This window comes from Diadema setosum, chromosome 14 (genome assembly GCF_964275005.1).
Source record: "Diadema setosum chromosome 14, eeDiaSeto1, whole genome shotgun sequence".
Taxonomy (NCBI): Eukaryota; Metazoa; Echinodermata; class Echinoidea; order Diadematoida; family Diadematidae; genus Diadema; species Diadema setosum.
In genome coordinates, this window is record NC_092698.1 from 10,806,707 (window position 1) to 10,822,515 (window position 15,809).

General features: G+C 38.2%; 1 protein-coding gene across 1 annotated transcript in view; it reads left to right on the plus strand.

Annotated features, from left to right (window-relative positions):
• LOC140237538 (adenomatous polyposis coli protein-like) overlaps positions 1-15,809 on the plus strand; it is a 127,860-nt gene that overhangs the window by 28,723 nt on the left and 83,328 nt on the right. The window contains exon 2 of the mRNA XM_072317474.1: positions 12,516-12,594. Within this exon, the coding sequence (XP_072173575.1) occupies positions 12,526-12,594 (69 nt within the window). The 5' untranslated portion in view covers positions 12,516-12,525. The remainder of the gene's footprint in view (positions 1-12,515; positions 12,595-15,809) is intronic.

Here is a 15,809-nt window from a genome sequence, read left to right on the forward strand (position 1 = left end):
TGAGGATTGGAGTCCTTAGCGATTGTACGGGATGATTAAAACTTTATTGTACATTTGATCTGTAAATAATCAATAGAAGTTAGTGTGATCTGCAGTTTGACCCATGTCCTGCAAATTGTACAGTGCACTCCCATTTGTAACAAACACAGTTATAATGAAAATCTTTTTAAAACAAAGTAAAGATTCAGTCCCCAAAAGTTTTATCCATCTATCTTTAGATATGTTAATGTTTGGCTGTAATGAACTTTTGACATAATAAAAGAAAACTGCCAGTCCCGAGGACTTTGTTATAACAGGAGTCACCTGTGCTTTAGTTCAAAGTGGAATACCCCTTTGGAAATTGAAAATACATGACTCAACTGAAGTAAGAAACAACTAATAGTCATAGAGATCTGATGTCATCTGATGCCAAAAACTGTTGTTTTTACCATAAACACATTGTCATGATTTCTCTTAACTCAGTAAAGTCTAATCACGCACAGCTTAGCTGAGAAGCAAAGAATGGTGAATGATACCAAGGAAAAGTACAGTGAGCAAGTTTCATTTTTTAATGTCTGTTTCAACTATGTAGGTATTCACTATTTGTACTTTGCTGGTAGATAATGGTATATTTTTCTATTCAAAATAATCAGTAGCCTTTGATTATATGCCTACAAGGTCCTACCAGAGGCATGATGTGTCTTTGGGATGTTCGTCTGTCTCACCATATATGCAGGTGATTATTTCATGTTGCCTCAAGGAATTGAGACTGATGCAAGACATTGTTTTACATGTATGAATTGAAAAAAAAAACCTTTGGTAATTTCCGTCATATTTTATGGCTCATTATGATGATTTCTACCTTATCCATCAAATACTTCTTACAAAGTTACATATATTTGTGTGTGTCTGTGTACCATAATTTGTATGATTAACCCAAATAAATGATAAGTAATGCTATGGTAGCATTGTAGGGTGCTGCAGATATCTATGCAGGGAATAATTTTCCAACTCAAATTTGATTAGCAATTTCAGCTGATGAACAATATTTCACATGCTATCCTGTACATTTCTATGGAAGAAAACTGCTACACAAAAGATAGTTTGAGTAGCAGTGGTGTAAAAGTGCATAGCAAATTGCGATGCGATACCAGGAAAATTATTCCCAGCTATGAATATGACAAGTCATTTGCTTGAATTTTAATGAGATGCATTCATTTAGTTATCTTTTTCTATGTGCGATGTGATAGAGACCTTGGATACATGGTATCTTTGAACTGAGCAAATTCTGGAGTGACTTGCTGCAACAGAAAAAGCTGCATCAAATGTGTTATAAGTTTTACAATTGCATTGCTTTGTAGTAACTTTCACCTGCTGCAGTTGTAAACATTGTCAGAGAAATTGGTCATCATCTACTAGTTGTCCATATCAAGAGTCTATTAAAACTCCAAAACTACTTTGTAAATGAGATCACTCTAGGATCTTTGAAAGAGGTGTATAATCAGAAAATAACATCAAGAAAAACAAAATTCTACAATGCATTGATTTAATATATTGATACACATATGGTGCAATGGTACACATGACCTTTTCCTGCTCATTAGGGCAATGTGGAACTAATCATGTACATGGCTGTCTTGTTTTCCATTGTCTGAAGAACAGCTATCCTTGTCATACAACATATATTGCAGTTGGGCTATTTTAAAGCCATATTTATGTTTTCTTTATGTTTGAATGATCCCTAGAATGCTATTTAAGCTGAAGTACTAATATTTAAATAATTATGCCTTTGGTATTCAGATATTAGATTTTGCTTAGATATTAAACAAAAATATACATGTTCCTCAGGGATCAATTATCCCTTCACTATTTAGATAGAAAATAAATCCAATTTTGTCTGCAATGTTTCGGCAACAGTATTGGCATATAATGAATGCAAGGGGGCAAAAACGTATAACTGTTTGAATTTCGCATCCCTCAGGGTAGCTCTTGCTATTAAAGATAAGATGCCTCACGATGGCTGCACAACCTTAGCATAAATGTGGGACCCATGTGTATGTGTGTGTGTGTATGTGTGTGTGTGTGTGTGTGTGTGTGTGCATGTGTGTGTGTGTGTGTGTGCATGTGTATGTGTATGTGTATGGATGTCTGGACTCAGGCATGATGGGAGGCAGAGCAAGCCTTTATGGTATAACCTTACCACCAGTCTCACACATTGGTTGTCAGTGGTAAAACATGGCAGAAAAAAAAAAATCTATAGAAGAAGTAAAAAAGAGATGCTCTTGAGAGAGTAGATACCGCAGACCACCACAAGAGCACTCTAAGAATATCGAGAAGTAAAGAGAGGATGAGGAAGACATGAAAGCTATATAAGTTGAATGAGGGTGAGAGGATTGTAGCCATAGGGTAAGAAGGCTGGATCTGTATCACTTGACCTAGATGCTCTCATTTTCACACTCTACTCACGGGTATCCAGCATACATTTTTATCACCATCTCTAGGCAACATCAAAAGCCAAAAAATTTTTTCAAGCACTTGCCAGAAATAAGCCTCTCAGGGCAAGAAAGGTGTCAGTCCGTTACATACAAAGGGGAGAGATAACCCACTGTCTAAACAGCGACAATCGAGTCGGGCTGGATAACCAAGAGGGTATAGTATTACTGTGCATCATAAGCTGGCAAAATGGCACACTCTATGTCGATATGCAGTTCATCTCCCTTCACTTTTGACCAGCGTCCATTTCTCTGTCCTTGTGTGTTGTCGTGAGGAGGTGGCATTGCAGAGCAAACCCATTAGCCATCATCAGATTCTGTGTGTTTGTACACCATTCTTCTATCATTCAGTGGTGACTAAGTATGCCATGCATTACATTTTGTTCTCTTTGAATAATATCAGTTGTGTTTCTTGCTACAACTGACACCAGCCGGGGCGGCATGTTATCCCAAAGGATAGTGCAAGTACTATGGGGTTTCTTCCTTCCATACTTCTTCAAGAAGGTCCAAAAAAATCTCTATGATGGATACAACGATTGACTAGTCTGAATAGAGAGTAAGCAGCTGTGAATTCATAGCTTCTTTTTGAGTAGAAATTTGCAAGCAAAAGAAAACAGAATTACAAACCCTGTGAAGCAAGAAGCAAATGCAGGTGATATCTGAGACAAAACTTGATACATTGAATGGCAGCAAGTTACTGGGTACTGTAAAAGTGAAAATCTCCACGGTGTGGACATTTTCACACATTTCACGTGACCAGAAACCAGCGCGAAAATAAGTGCACGCGAATATCATTGGCATGTCATACGTTCCATGGATAGATGTCTTGATTTGATGGAATTAAAAACATGCGAAGTTCACCTCACCCAGCCAAGGACAAAAAATTACTGGCACAAAAAATAACCACGTTTACAATATGTAAAATACTTGCATCTTATAGTGAGGGTGCCTCAAAATATCACTTAAAATAGGATGATATCTACTTGTGTTTTCTGGTTTGCAGTGTGAATAAAATCTCAATGAAGTGACATTTTTGTGACTTTATTTTCAAAACTACCATCAAGAAATAGCTTCTGAAGATGACCTTTTTGCACAAAGACGTCTAACTCCAGCCACCATGAAATTATAACACATAATGACAGTATTATATAAGCTGTGTCATTGTTATCAAGACTTATGCATACCAGATTCCAGATGTGACATAATGTATTTCTCTTGTAACATTGATACTTAAGACATAAATTGATTCACCTCATTTGTTTTCTATCCCTCCTAAATTTTTTTCTTTCATTGGGTTTTACATTCAAAGCTTATTCTCTCTGTAAGACAAATTCTCCTTGCAGCTCCAAATGGTCATTGAGATGAAGGATATCCCTGAAGATACTAGGCCGAAGGCAATTACTCTGTACCCTATCCCCAGAGATGTTGGGGGGGGGGGGGAGGAGATGGGGGAAAGGAGATGGTATTGAGGCACTTAGGCAGAATCCAATTAGTCTTCATTATGTGACATGTCCATCAAAATTTGCATGGAAATTAAATCCAGCACCCATGTGTGACAGGCCGGTGCGAGCTTCCTAAATGTGCTCTAAGTGAGGGATATTATCCAAGAAACTTTCCTCGGGGAATTAGTTAAAAGTGACAAGGAGATGTTTATGAAGAGTATGGTATAAAATTCAGGCCATAAATGCTCTCCTTAAGACTGTACTTTTATCCCCAAGGGGTTTAGTAAAAAAAAAAAAAAAAAAAAAAAATTGAAGCGGTATGTTTTTGTATCAGAGATTTAGCAACTGCCACCCGTTACCCAACTCTGAAAGTTATTATTGCTTGGTTATTTACAAGGCAAATTAAACAGATGTGAAGAATATAAGCCATTCTTTTTGAGTTCATTACTGAGGGGCATTTGGTAAAGATGCTTATATAAATTGATTGGACACTTGTAAGCTGCTGACACCATCACCTGATCTCATTTGCATATTTGGTTGTAACATGTGTTACTGTGTCATGATAGCATGTGGGATTGAAAAATTTGATAACTTTTATGTGATGATTAATTTTGATGGAACTTCACTGTTTGTCATGAAGTTAGTCATGTGGTAGAACATTTACTGTAAAAGTGGAAATTTTAGTGGTGTTAAAATTTCCGTGCATTTTATGCAACCAGAAACTAGCGGAAAAATAAAAGCATGCAAATATTTTTGTTTGCCATATGTTCCAGTTGTTGATATCTTGATTCTGAGGAATCAAAAACACTAAAAACTCATCTTACCTAGCCGAGCGCAAAAAATTACTCATTACTTTCTTTGGAGTAAATTCTTGGCCGTGTCTCCGACCATAAGACAAATTGTATTCAACTCCTCTGTTTCATATGACATACACAGATATATGTGCATAGAAACATTTAAAAGCATGTCTGCTTGTGAGTTTATTGAGATATGAAGCATGTTTTAATACTTAAACATACCAGAATCATTTTTGTCATGGGACATGATCAATGAAGATTTTGTTGTTGTTGTAGCCATTTATGAGAGTGATTCAGTGAAATAGTACAGCTAGAGGTCCATAGCAATCAGTGATTTTTATCCATGTGTTCATTCCGCAGTTTGTTTTGTTATTGCTAGGATCTATATTTTGCTTTACACTGTGCATTGAATGTCATTAATTTTTCATTAACCCCAAAAAGACAACAAAAAAAAACCCAACTTAATATTAACTTAAAGATTGGTGTAGATCTATGGACAATGTCAGTTATATGGTTGATAATGCTGCACCATCAAATTAATGCTTCCCGCACAGTAAATAACCTCATATTTGTAAAAGACTTGACAGTGAAGATGAATATAAGTGAGTAAAGAGAGGGAGGTGGTGACTGCTGATGATGAAGAGAGAGCAGAGAGGGAGAGGGAGGGAGGAGGGAGCCAAGGGGAGATAGGAATATGTGGATGAGCAATGATTATATTGTGCAGATTGCCGATTCAAACACGTCATAGCTTGAGCAGGTTGTGCACACGGCACGTAAGCTGGTTTCCCAGCCGCTCCTATTTGCATAGATGCACTGGGCATGCATAATTGATCTGTGCCAACCTTGTGTTTGTGTGCAGGGATGGAACGAGGTGAAACTGCTCACAGATACACACGGATACACACCTATGTCAAAACATGCTCACCCGTGTCCCGCTCAACACACTGCAGGAGGCCATCCCTGCATTCGGCCAGCATCGTTATGCATCTACACCCATTGCTGCAGAGCGAACGTCAGACAATATAATTTTCATCTGATTTACATAGCTGTATTAGTGCCCCCCTCTCTCTCTGTCTCTCTCCCCTCCTCGGGCTCCCCTCCTCCCAGCTCACTGTCTCCCCCTCGTCTCCCTCTTTCGATGAAATTGGATGATGACGAAAACGGTGCGGGAATAGTGAATGAGGTGAGTCGCTGCATATAGCCCCTTGAAGCGTAGAATGTAATGTGGAGCGTTGCACCTGTATGGCAGATGCCTGTGTGTAGCCCAGTGTGTGCGCCTGCTTAGCATTTATTAGGGTAGACCGTGCATCTTGAGTGGGGGGTCGGATATTTTCTCCCTCGCTGTCCAGAGAAGCATCCATCTCCACTTCCAAGATCACATGAGGTATAAGAATTAAAATTGCCCTGTGAACCGTGCCTCCTATCCATTTCATATTATTGCTTTTTAAGGTGCTTCATTTGGTGCGTTTTTGTGTGAGTGGTGGTGTGTGATTTGGATTGCACCCCACACCCTCCCCACCAAAGCTGCCTTCCTCATTATCTTTACGTGGAGAGGACTCACTCCTGCCAACTGACTAACAGGTTGTTTTCTGTGCATAACATTGGTGGCCGGTGTGCCTAGCGGTGTGTGTTAGACAACAGATAGAGATTCCCCTCTCCAGCTGGGATGAGCTGCTGGCGTGTGCGATTCTGTTTCTCGCTCGGACTGTGGCATCTCATCTGAGGACACTGTTCATGGATTCCAGTATTTGAGAGATATTTCAGTATTAGCAGGTGGGGCCTCCATACTGTATACGTGCATGTTTTGATTTGTAGTCATGGAACGTCGTGAGAAGGAATTGGGATTGTGTGAATATTGTGTGCATGGTTTACAGCCGCAGACATACACGATGCCATCAAAATGTTCACATACATTGTACATGGACATATGTCATGTCTTTCCCCTTCCAGATTAGGTGGCGTCTGAATGGTCACCATTGCATCGTGTTGTGTACAGTCCCTGTTTCTTTTAATGTACAGCGTATACATTAGTGTGCATGCAATGATGTGCGTATCAGCAACATGTAAGAAGTTTAGCATTATATATTCATGTGCACGTAGAATGAACCCTACACCAGTTAGTGACTTGGTAGCAGCATGTATTTGATGACATGATTTACAATCTCATTTCATAATCCTTGTTTTGTGGAAGAAAATCTGTGATAACTGGTTTGCCATGTGATTCTTGAAAATTTTGTAAACATATAGACAATGACCAGGACCTACCAGGCTCCTGTTAATTAAAGTAAAGTTAAGAAGTGCTGTTTGAAGCCTTACATTCCAAAAAAAAAAAAAAAAAAAAAAAAAAAAACACCAAACAATACAAAATAGATTGAAACAAGAACAAGACACCTTAAAGTTTTGTCTGAGGATTGTTGCTTGGAGTGATGATCATGTGTGATATATTTATGCCAAGTGAATAAAAGAAAGAGATTATTCATTCAGAGGGGCAAGTATGTGCTGTGACAGATTTTTTTATCAGTTGTCACCCTCTGTTCAAATGTATTTGATCACAACTACGATCTACATTTGTAACAAACATGTTAAAAAAGCAACCAGCGATGGCCTGGTGGTAGTGTTGCTGCCCGGAAAGCAATGGATGACAGGTTCGAATCCTTATGGTTCCTTTTTCTGACATGTTTGTTAAAAATGTAGATCAGCAGTTGCAATGTTAAATATGCAATGTACATTTGTTCTGAAGGTGACAATTCATTTGAAAAAAAAAAGAAAAAAAAAAAGAAAAGCCCCTTTCATTTCTGCCAGCTATTGGTACATTTGTCAGTATTAAAGATATATATAAAGGTGTCCCTCAAATTTTATGTTCATTATGTTTAGCATTAGGCAGCTTACACCTGAAAGAGGTTGATTTGGATTGTCTTGAAGAACTGAATATTTTGATGCTGCACCATATTAGGTGTCACTCCAGGCTAGCTGTGGTCTGATGCTGTTCCAAATCATTCACTAAACCCCTGTCAATACCGCCAGCAACCATGCTGTGAAACATACCAATGGTAGTCGGGGAGTGGTTGTTTGAGGGTTAAGGAGTGACTTACTCCATTACAGTCTAGATGTCACCTCACACAGCTTCATTAGCCTGAGAGATAGTCAACTCTCCCTTTCAATATTTGACTTTAAGGCTCCACTTTGAGTAGCTGAGTCAATGTTGACTACCACTGGCAATGTGGCTGTTTAATTTTGGATTTAGGGCAGTTTTTCAAAGACGCTGTAATGAGATTCCACTGCTGTAACAACATGGAGGTGTGTACCATCAAGCAGTCAGGTATTACCCCTCCATTTAACTCTAGGTTGTTCAGGTTTAATCTTCCTTCATTACAAACTTACATAGAATTATGTGGTAAGTACAGGAAGGTGGAAAGAAATGGTGGTCTCTTTTGGCAAGACTTGCTTCACTGCTTCTACTAATTGTGTGCACTGAAAAAGAATATTGTAGGAGTAGTTTTACCACATTGTGAATGCTTATGGCATAATTTCCTTCATTAAAGATCACAGCATTAGCATGATGTATGTAATGAAGATCCTTTCCAAAATGTAAACAGACATATTTAAAGGGGGTGGGGTGTCAGCTGTGAAATGATCAAAGTGGCAGACAATTACACCTACAGCCTTGTATTCCATCTTCCTATGACTTGTTTCTTTTTTTCTCTCTCTCTTCTTTATAACATTCTTTTTCATTTTAAATTTATCTTTGTACTTTTCTTTCCTTCATATCATTTCTAGTCTGTTCCCTTGTTTTTACCCCTTCTTTGTCTTGTAGATCCCATCCTTTTCTACCCGTTTTTTTTTTCTTCTTAATTTGAATTCAGTTATTATATGCTTTCTTTTATTATCTTTTCCTTTGTTTTCCTCATTTTGCTCCTTGTTTTCCTGCTTTCATCTTGCTTGTATTTCACCATCAGGATGCACTTTAATTTTGAAGGTTGTTCAGCTGCCACAAAATTCCTTCAACTCGTCGATTGATAACTAGCAAGAGTGGTTAACAAACTATCCACTATAAATGAGTGTGTGAGCTGTCTTCATTAGATAGAGAAGTAGTGGGGAGACAAGACATACATGCATTCATACAGACAGACAGACAGACAGAACTAAACATGGAGCATCACTGGAAGTTAACTGTATAATATGTTTATACTACATAATATTAGATACAAGACTGCATTTCTTGATACATCTTTAGTCCATACCAGATGAGTAAACTTCATAACTTTGTAATTTTTGTGTCAGTAGATGAACAATTCTGAAATTGGATGAGATGGGATCCTCTGTATCAGTTTTGTATCTTGCATTGGGCATACATCTATGATGTAGTATTCACTATGCTACATCATCACATGCTTTAGTGGCCCAATGTGTTCCTTCATGGTAGCAACACATATTAATGTGTCGTTGTAATATCCTCCGGCAACACACAGTTCTCCCAGTTATAATACCTATGAAGCCCATACCAATCAAATTTACTCTAAACCATGTGATTGCCTTTTAGTGAGCGATATGTGTCAATCTTAATAAAAGGTCCATGAATAACACAATGGCTGTCCAACGACTACAACACAAAATTCATTCTATGGTAATGAAAGCCATTCACACAATACTGAAAGTACATTCACCCTGGATGACTAATACAAGATGCCCCACATGTGGTGGATGCTATTCTGTAAATGGGGAAAACTCATTAGCATTGTGTGCTTGATTTCTGACACCTCTGTTACTTTCTGATGAAAGTATTGAAGCTGACGGGGACAGAGATATAAAGTGTGCGAGAAAATTAAACAGTGTCATATGCTAGATAGTGATCATTCTACTAACACGAGTGAGTGTGTCACACTAAATTTGTCTGGATACATGTAAGAATGTGTTTGACATCACACATCTGCCACTTGATATATGCTGTAAATGTAGATGGAATGAGAGAGATAAAAAATTATATAAAGTTAAAGAGAGAAAGAAAAAAAATGGAGTAAACAGGATGGAGAAATTTGTTGTATTGATCCATATATGGATATTGTCAATTTGCTGATGTCATTGATTTCTCTTACCCTGCTGCTTGCATGTTGGAGATGCTTCTCAGATGGAGAGAAAATGAGGTTGTAGAGGAATGCTGCTCAAGTGACATGAATTCACAAGCCTGGCAAGCTGGTGTAAGAAGATAAGAAAAAGGGATAAAAGGAGGGACTTAAATGTGGTGGAAGACGTGCGCGGAAAGCGTGTGCAACTGCCTGATATTCATGCAGTATTGATCCAGTGCATGAGTCAGCACCGAGTGTGTTCATGCTCGGAGCGGATTCTCTTTCCAAAATCTTGCGAACACTTTGAGGTGTCTGCAGCATTGGTTTCCACACATGACAGGATAATGCCATGCGTTCAGGGGTCGGAAGCCCTGTGTTTTATTTCCAGCTTTATGAGGTGCTTTGCTAACCCCTTTAGTGGAAGGGGAAACCACACACGGACAGGTTTCTTGAATAGCCTGAGGGAGGAGTATCAATGCACTTATTTATCACCTTGGAATCTATACCTGTAGTGTACTGCAGTACGCCAAAAAGAGCTTTGTCTTAGCCAAACCTGGACAGTTCACAAAAGGTTGTAATGAATATTTTAAAGGTTATAACCATCAATGGAGTAAAAATTTGGTGACCTGATTGAGTTTGTTTGTATTTGATGATTTCTTCCTTAAGCTGAAAGAGAAAATATGACTTCGAAACAAAAAAGCGATTCTTGCTCTTATACGCTAATGTTTTTGGACCATAAGAGCAGAAGTTACACTCTAGCTGCATATGGTTACACAAAATGTTCAAAGTAATAGTTGATGTGGTTAAATTAATGTTTCAAAATTATGAGATGTGCTTTGTCATTTTCAGAGATTTGGCATAGATATAAAACACAGATAGGAGTCATAAATTGTATATTGGAACATACTGAGAAAATTTTCTTTTAAGGAGCAGTCTTTAAGTATAATGCAGTAAAATGCCTTGTGGATGTAAAATTTCTTTCTTTTATGAATATTTATCTGTGGTATTTTATTTATCCAGAGAAAACATGGGAAACACAAAGTCCTATTCATTATTTCCAAGAGGAAGTATGATTTTAAGAGCTCTGAATACTGTGAAATCTCAGTGCTGACTTATTCACATCCTTAAAAATATACTTGCTCTCATAAATAAAATGCATCACTGTATAAGCTGTTATTTTCGTGAGGGTTTAATTTTCGCAAATTTCGCGAATCACTATTGGATCACAAATTTAACAACACATGAAAATGTTGCCATACGCTATGGTAGCAATGCATTCATGATAGCTTCAGTGTTGATTTGTGAAAACAACATCTCACGAAAATGTCTATGACCTCCTAATTTGGGAAAATATCTGTATTCGAAAATAACAGCTTATATAGTATATGGCAGCTGCTGATTCAAAGGAAATCCTTCTAGCTCGGTCTTCCAAGCAGTTTGCCATTTCCCCTTCACATTACTAGCCAGGAAATGTCTAATAGTTTGGTGCATATAATCCTGGTAGAAACAATAAGGAACTCTGTGTAAGGAGGGATGTAATTACTGGTGCCAAGACTTGGCCATAAACTTGCCATTAGAGAAGCAAGAGCAATTGTGCAATATGAGTTTTTGGTCATCACCAAAATGGATCTGAGGTTTGGAAAAAAAATGGTTTGAGGTAGATGTATTTTGACAATAATCACATCCCCGGGATTAAGGCGGAGACAGACAGGCTGCACGATAGGCAGAACTGATGGGTATTCGAGAGCCATTTTCAGCGTTCTGACAGGCTGTTTGACTTCTGGAGGATGCCTGCCATATAGTTGAGATACATACTGTATTGTACATTGATCACGTACAGTTTATAATGTTTTGCATTGTTGTATACAAGGACCTATTTCATGTGCAGTCATTGAAATGTCCTGATAAACATGCCTTGTCTTCCCATGACTTTTGTTGCTTAGTCCTCAGGTCATAGATGTGTGTGGTGGGATTGATTACAATTGCAGATAACATACAGATAATAAACCGTCAACAGAATTTCCAAGGTTTTGTGGTATCACTGACATTAATGCCTTTGTCTATGTAGTCTTTCAAGCTCTTTAATGATACATGAAAGGAATACATCTGTTGTAAGTGGCAAACTTTTATGAGCTCAATATAACCAGATTAACTAGTGCAGAATAAAGTTCATATGTGATACATGTACTGCACACAATGAACCGACACACTCCCCTGCCCCTCCCCTCCCCCACCCCCAATAGGGAGCTTTAGATTTTAGACGCGCGGACGTTCAAAGGAAAAAAACATGTTCTGAGCTTGCGCAGTAGCGCGCGTAAAGTCAATCTATTTTTAGCTTGCGTCGCCTGAGTTGTTTACTACGCGTACTGGGCTATTTTCACGTCCGCACAGTTTGCGACGTAGAGAGCTTCTTTATGCACTGATCATATGGGGGCGCGATTGTATTTTTTATGCGTTGCGTCCCAGCGTAATCTAAAGCTACTTTTCCACACGACGCAGGGAGAGGAGAACGTCCAGCGCAAGCGTCGGCTCAAACGTCCGCGCGTCAAAATCTAAAGCTCCCTAATATCATACCCCTCCCCCACCCCCAATATCATTCTTCTGATATGTTTGTATGATATGGTAATTGTTAGGTTTGAGAGTACTGGTAGTAAGATTCATATGTGTTGTGCTTGCTGAAATGGAATGGCAACAAAACTAATTTCTCGACCCCTTGTCTCTCTGTTGACTTGCTGTTTGTAGGAGAGTAGCGATGTCGTCTTACGACCAGCTTCTCTATCAGGTGGAGTCCCTAAAGGCAGAGAATTCACATCTCAAAAAGGTGAGTTCAGTAGTTTCATGGAGATCTAGCCAACATGATATTTGATTCCACATGAAAGCCATGAAAACTGAAATGATGTCTTTATTTTTTCTTGTTAGTAATACCACTTTTTCTGTACTTCTTAAAGAAATGTTTTGCTCACTATTGATATACAGTATGTGAAGGATGAGATGTCTTACCACTTCATCAGACTGAGGCCAAAAATGCTGTGTTCTCTTTAGAACTTTCAGGAAATTCAATTTTCAAGTCTATGAGTGAAAAATAAAGCAACGAAATTGACAGCTGCATACAAGACCTGATCACAAGAATGCTGTATCATAGTCATGGTTTGATCTTTCGATAATTGTGAATATATTGGTTTCTTTTTAACAAACAAACAACAAAATGAATGCAATTTGCATCACTTTTGTTCCAAGTGAAATAGACCTTGTAAGACTATTCATCAAGAAGTAAAAGATGGTTTAAAGAAATAAAGATATGCTCAGTTTTTTTTCCTCTGTTCCTTATTATCACTAATTCATCCAAGCAAGAAAAAGAATTTAAGCAATGAAATATCTCGAGACATACATGCACCCACTTAAGTTATTAAGTAATGCTCTCCCATGACTGGTGAAATTTTTTATCTTTTCAGTTGTCAAGAATGTGTAGACACCAGATTCTATTTTTTACCATCCAAATTGCCATTGTATAATGTGCTGTGGCTGGCACTTCTTTGCACAAAAGAATTGTGCTGGGAAACAGCCGGTGTGCAAGACATTTCATGACATGATGGCTGGCTGGCCTGCCCACACATCACACGCTTGTCATGTGATGAATGGTTCACATGATTGATCCCATCCAATTTGTGACGTCCACTACCCGGTTACCGTTCCCCCGGCAACCGAGCAAAATTCGGAACATGCAATCAACTGCAGGAACTGCAGCGTTCGATTCTTCGCGTCTCCCAGGAAAGGTTATCAATGATGTTTCATTGTAACAGATGATGGAGCCAAAAGGAAGACTGGTTTGTATGGAGCACGATGTGATTTCTATCAAGGGGCCAACACAGGATTTCTGCAAGTTTCTCATGTATTGGCCATAATAGGCAGTAGTTAGAAGGTGCTCTAGATTTAGGTTTTAGATAAAACACCACCTATTCTTTTCTCCATTTCTTTCCAACCATTTCAACCTGATTTAGTGAGATAGCATGATTCTGGCACAATACTCATTCAACAGCATGAATGGGGGTTATGTATCATTTCTTTTCCAAGGATGGCTGTGGAAACATTTCTCCTTACATACATGTTATGTGGTATCGTGACTTTGCATGTAGAAAGTAAGTCTGGAGAATTCAAGAAATAATCAGAGAGCACAACCCACACAGCATTTCTGACTCTACACGAAAAATTGCTGCTGAAAAGGATAGTTTTTCCCATAGGTAATTTGTAGGGTTAAAGAACTTGGTCTTTTACTCAGAGACTCTCAGCATAACAGTCACAGTGTAGAAAATCAAATCATGATCACAGAAGCATATCTACAAAGTGGAGATTTTTCATTCAAGTATACCAGCACATTGGTGTTCTATGTCTTTATATATCATCATTAGATTTCAGTGATAAAACTATATGGAAGTATCATGATACATACTGAAATCAAAGTGCTTTATGTCACTGTGTGTTCATGATAGAAACCAGATATCAGTGTGAACAAAAAATGGAAGCAACAAGTCTTTTTCCCTGGGGTTTCTTTCTTTCTTCCAAATTCTGTTTCAATAGTCTCGGTTGTGAGCAGTCCCCCCCCCCCCCCCCCACCCACCCACACACACACACTCAAAAACGTCCCACAGTCCCTGTTCTGTGTGGAATCATTGACAGTCTGGTTCTAGCTTATACTTCCAAATCAAACTTACAGTTAGCATTCAAATTTTCACTTGTCGTGATGTGCCTTTCTGTCAGGTAAAAGTAAAGTAGACCAAGGCTGTATGTTCTGTTAGGTTCCATAAAGTATTCTTGGGTTTTCCCTGACCTTCAGAAGTGTGTGACAAGTTTCCTTTGATTAAAAGTTTCTACAAGGTTAATTTCTGTCAGCTAGAAATCTGGCACAAGTGTTGTGCTTTTGTTCATGTTAATATTAAAATGTAACATTGTCATTTCATGTCTGCGACTTTGTTCATTTCTGTTAGCATTTAATCTTGACCCAATACTGTAAAACGGGAAATGTTCGCATGCATGAATCTTTCCCAAATTTTGCGAGGAGCGAAGATTCACGAAAGTAAAATGCACGCAAAAGTTCAACAAATCCCTGTATTATTACTAGTATTAAGTAGTATACTTGTAAGGTTTTAATAGTTGCCAACTCCTGAAAGTTTCATGCTGCGAAAAAAGCCGTTGGCTCCAGTTTGCGAAAGTCTCATGCTGAGAATGTTTCAGGTTTTACAGTACCTAAAGCTGAAACTGTTAAGCACTTATTCAATTTGTGAACATGAACCCAGAAGATTATCCCCCTAACATGTATTCCCATGGGGCTTTTTAGCTGAGAGTGTAGAGGTGATGAGGTGACAGCATGTTAAAAGGCACACCATGCTGGGAATTTGGGTCATGGGGGTTTTGTGTGTGTTGTGAGCTTGGGAATACCTGCACATTGTGACATGTACCTCGATCCAGACTTCCACAACTTAGATTATTTGCTACACAGTAACTTGGTAAAGTTTGAAGTGTTTGTCCAGGTTGTAGTCAATTAAACCAGGGCCTTGTTGCATGACAGTTGAGATCAAACTCTACAATAGAAAATCAAGAATAAGTCTCTGAATACTCAGTTCTGATTGGCTAGTACTTGACTTATGTTTGATGTTCTGATGTATGTTTGATTGCATCTTTTTACGCAAAATGGCCCAGTTACCAGAAATAAAGCCACACTGCTCTAAGTCTCTTACACATTAAACAACATCAGTGAATACAGAGTTGCAAGCTATATATTTTCAGATCTATTTTTTTTTTCTTCTTAAGAATGAGTTAATAGGCCCTATAGATTTCTAATATTTTTTTTATTTGGTAAAGCATGAGCACTATTAAAGTATATGCAATTTTCTCATTTTGAAACCAAAATATGTTTGTCTGTTGTTTTTAAATGTGCATTAATTTATTTTATTTTATTTATTTTTTTTTTTTTGATCTGCAGAGGTTGGCAGCCCTGTGAATACAAATTGAAACTAAGATGCCTTTATTTGAAGGGTGAAA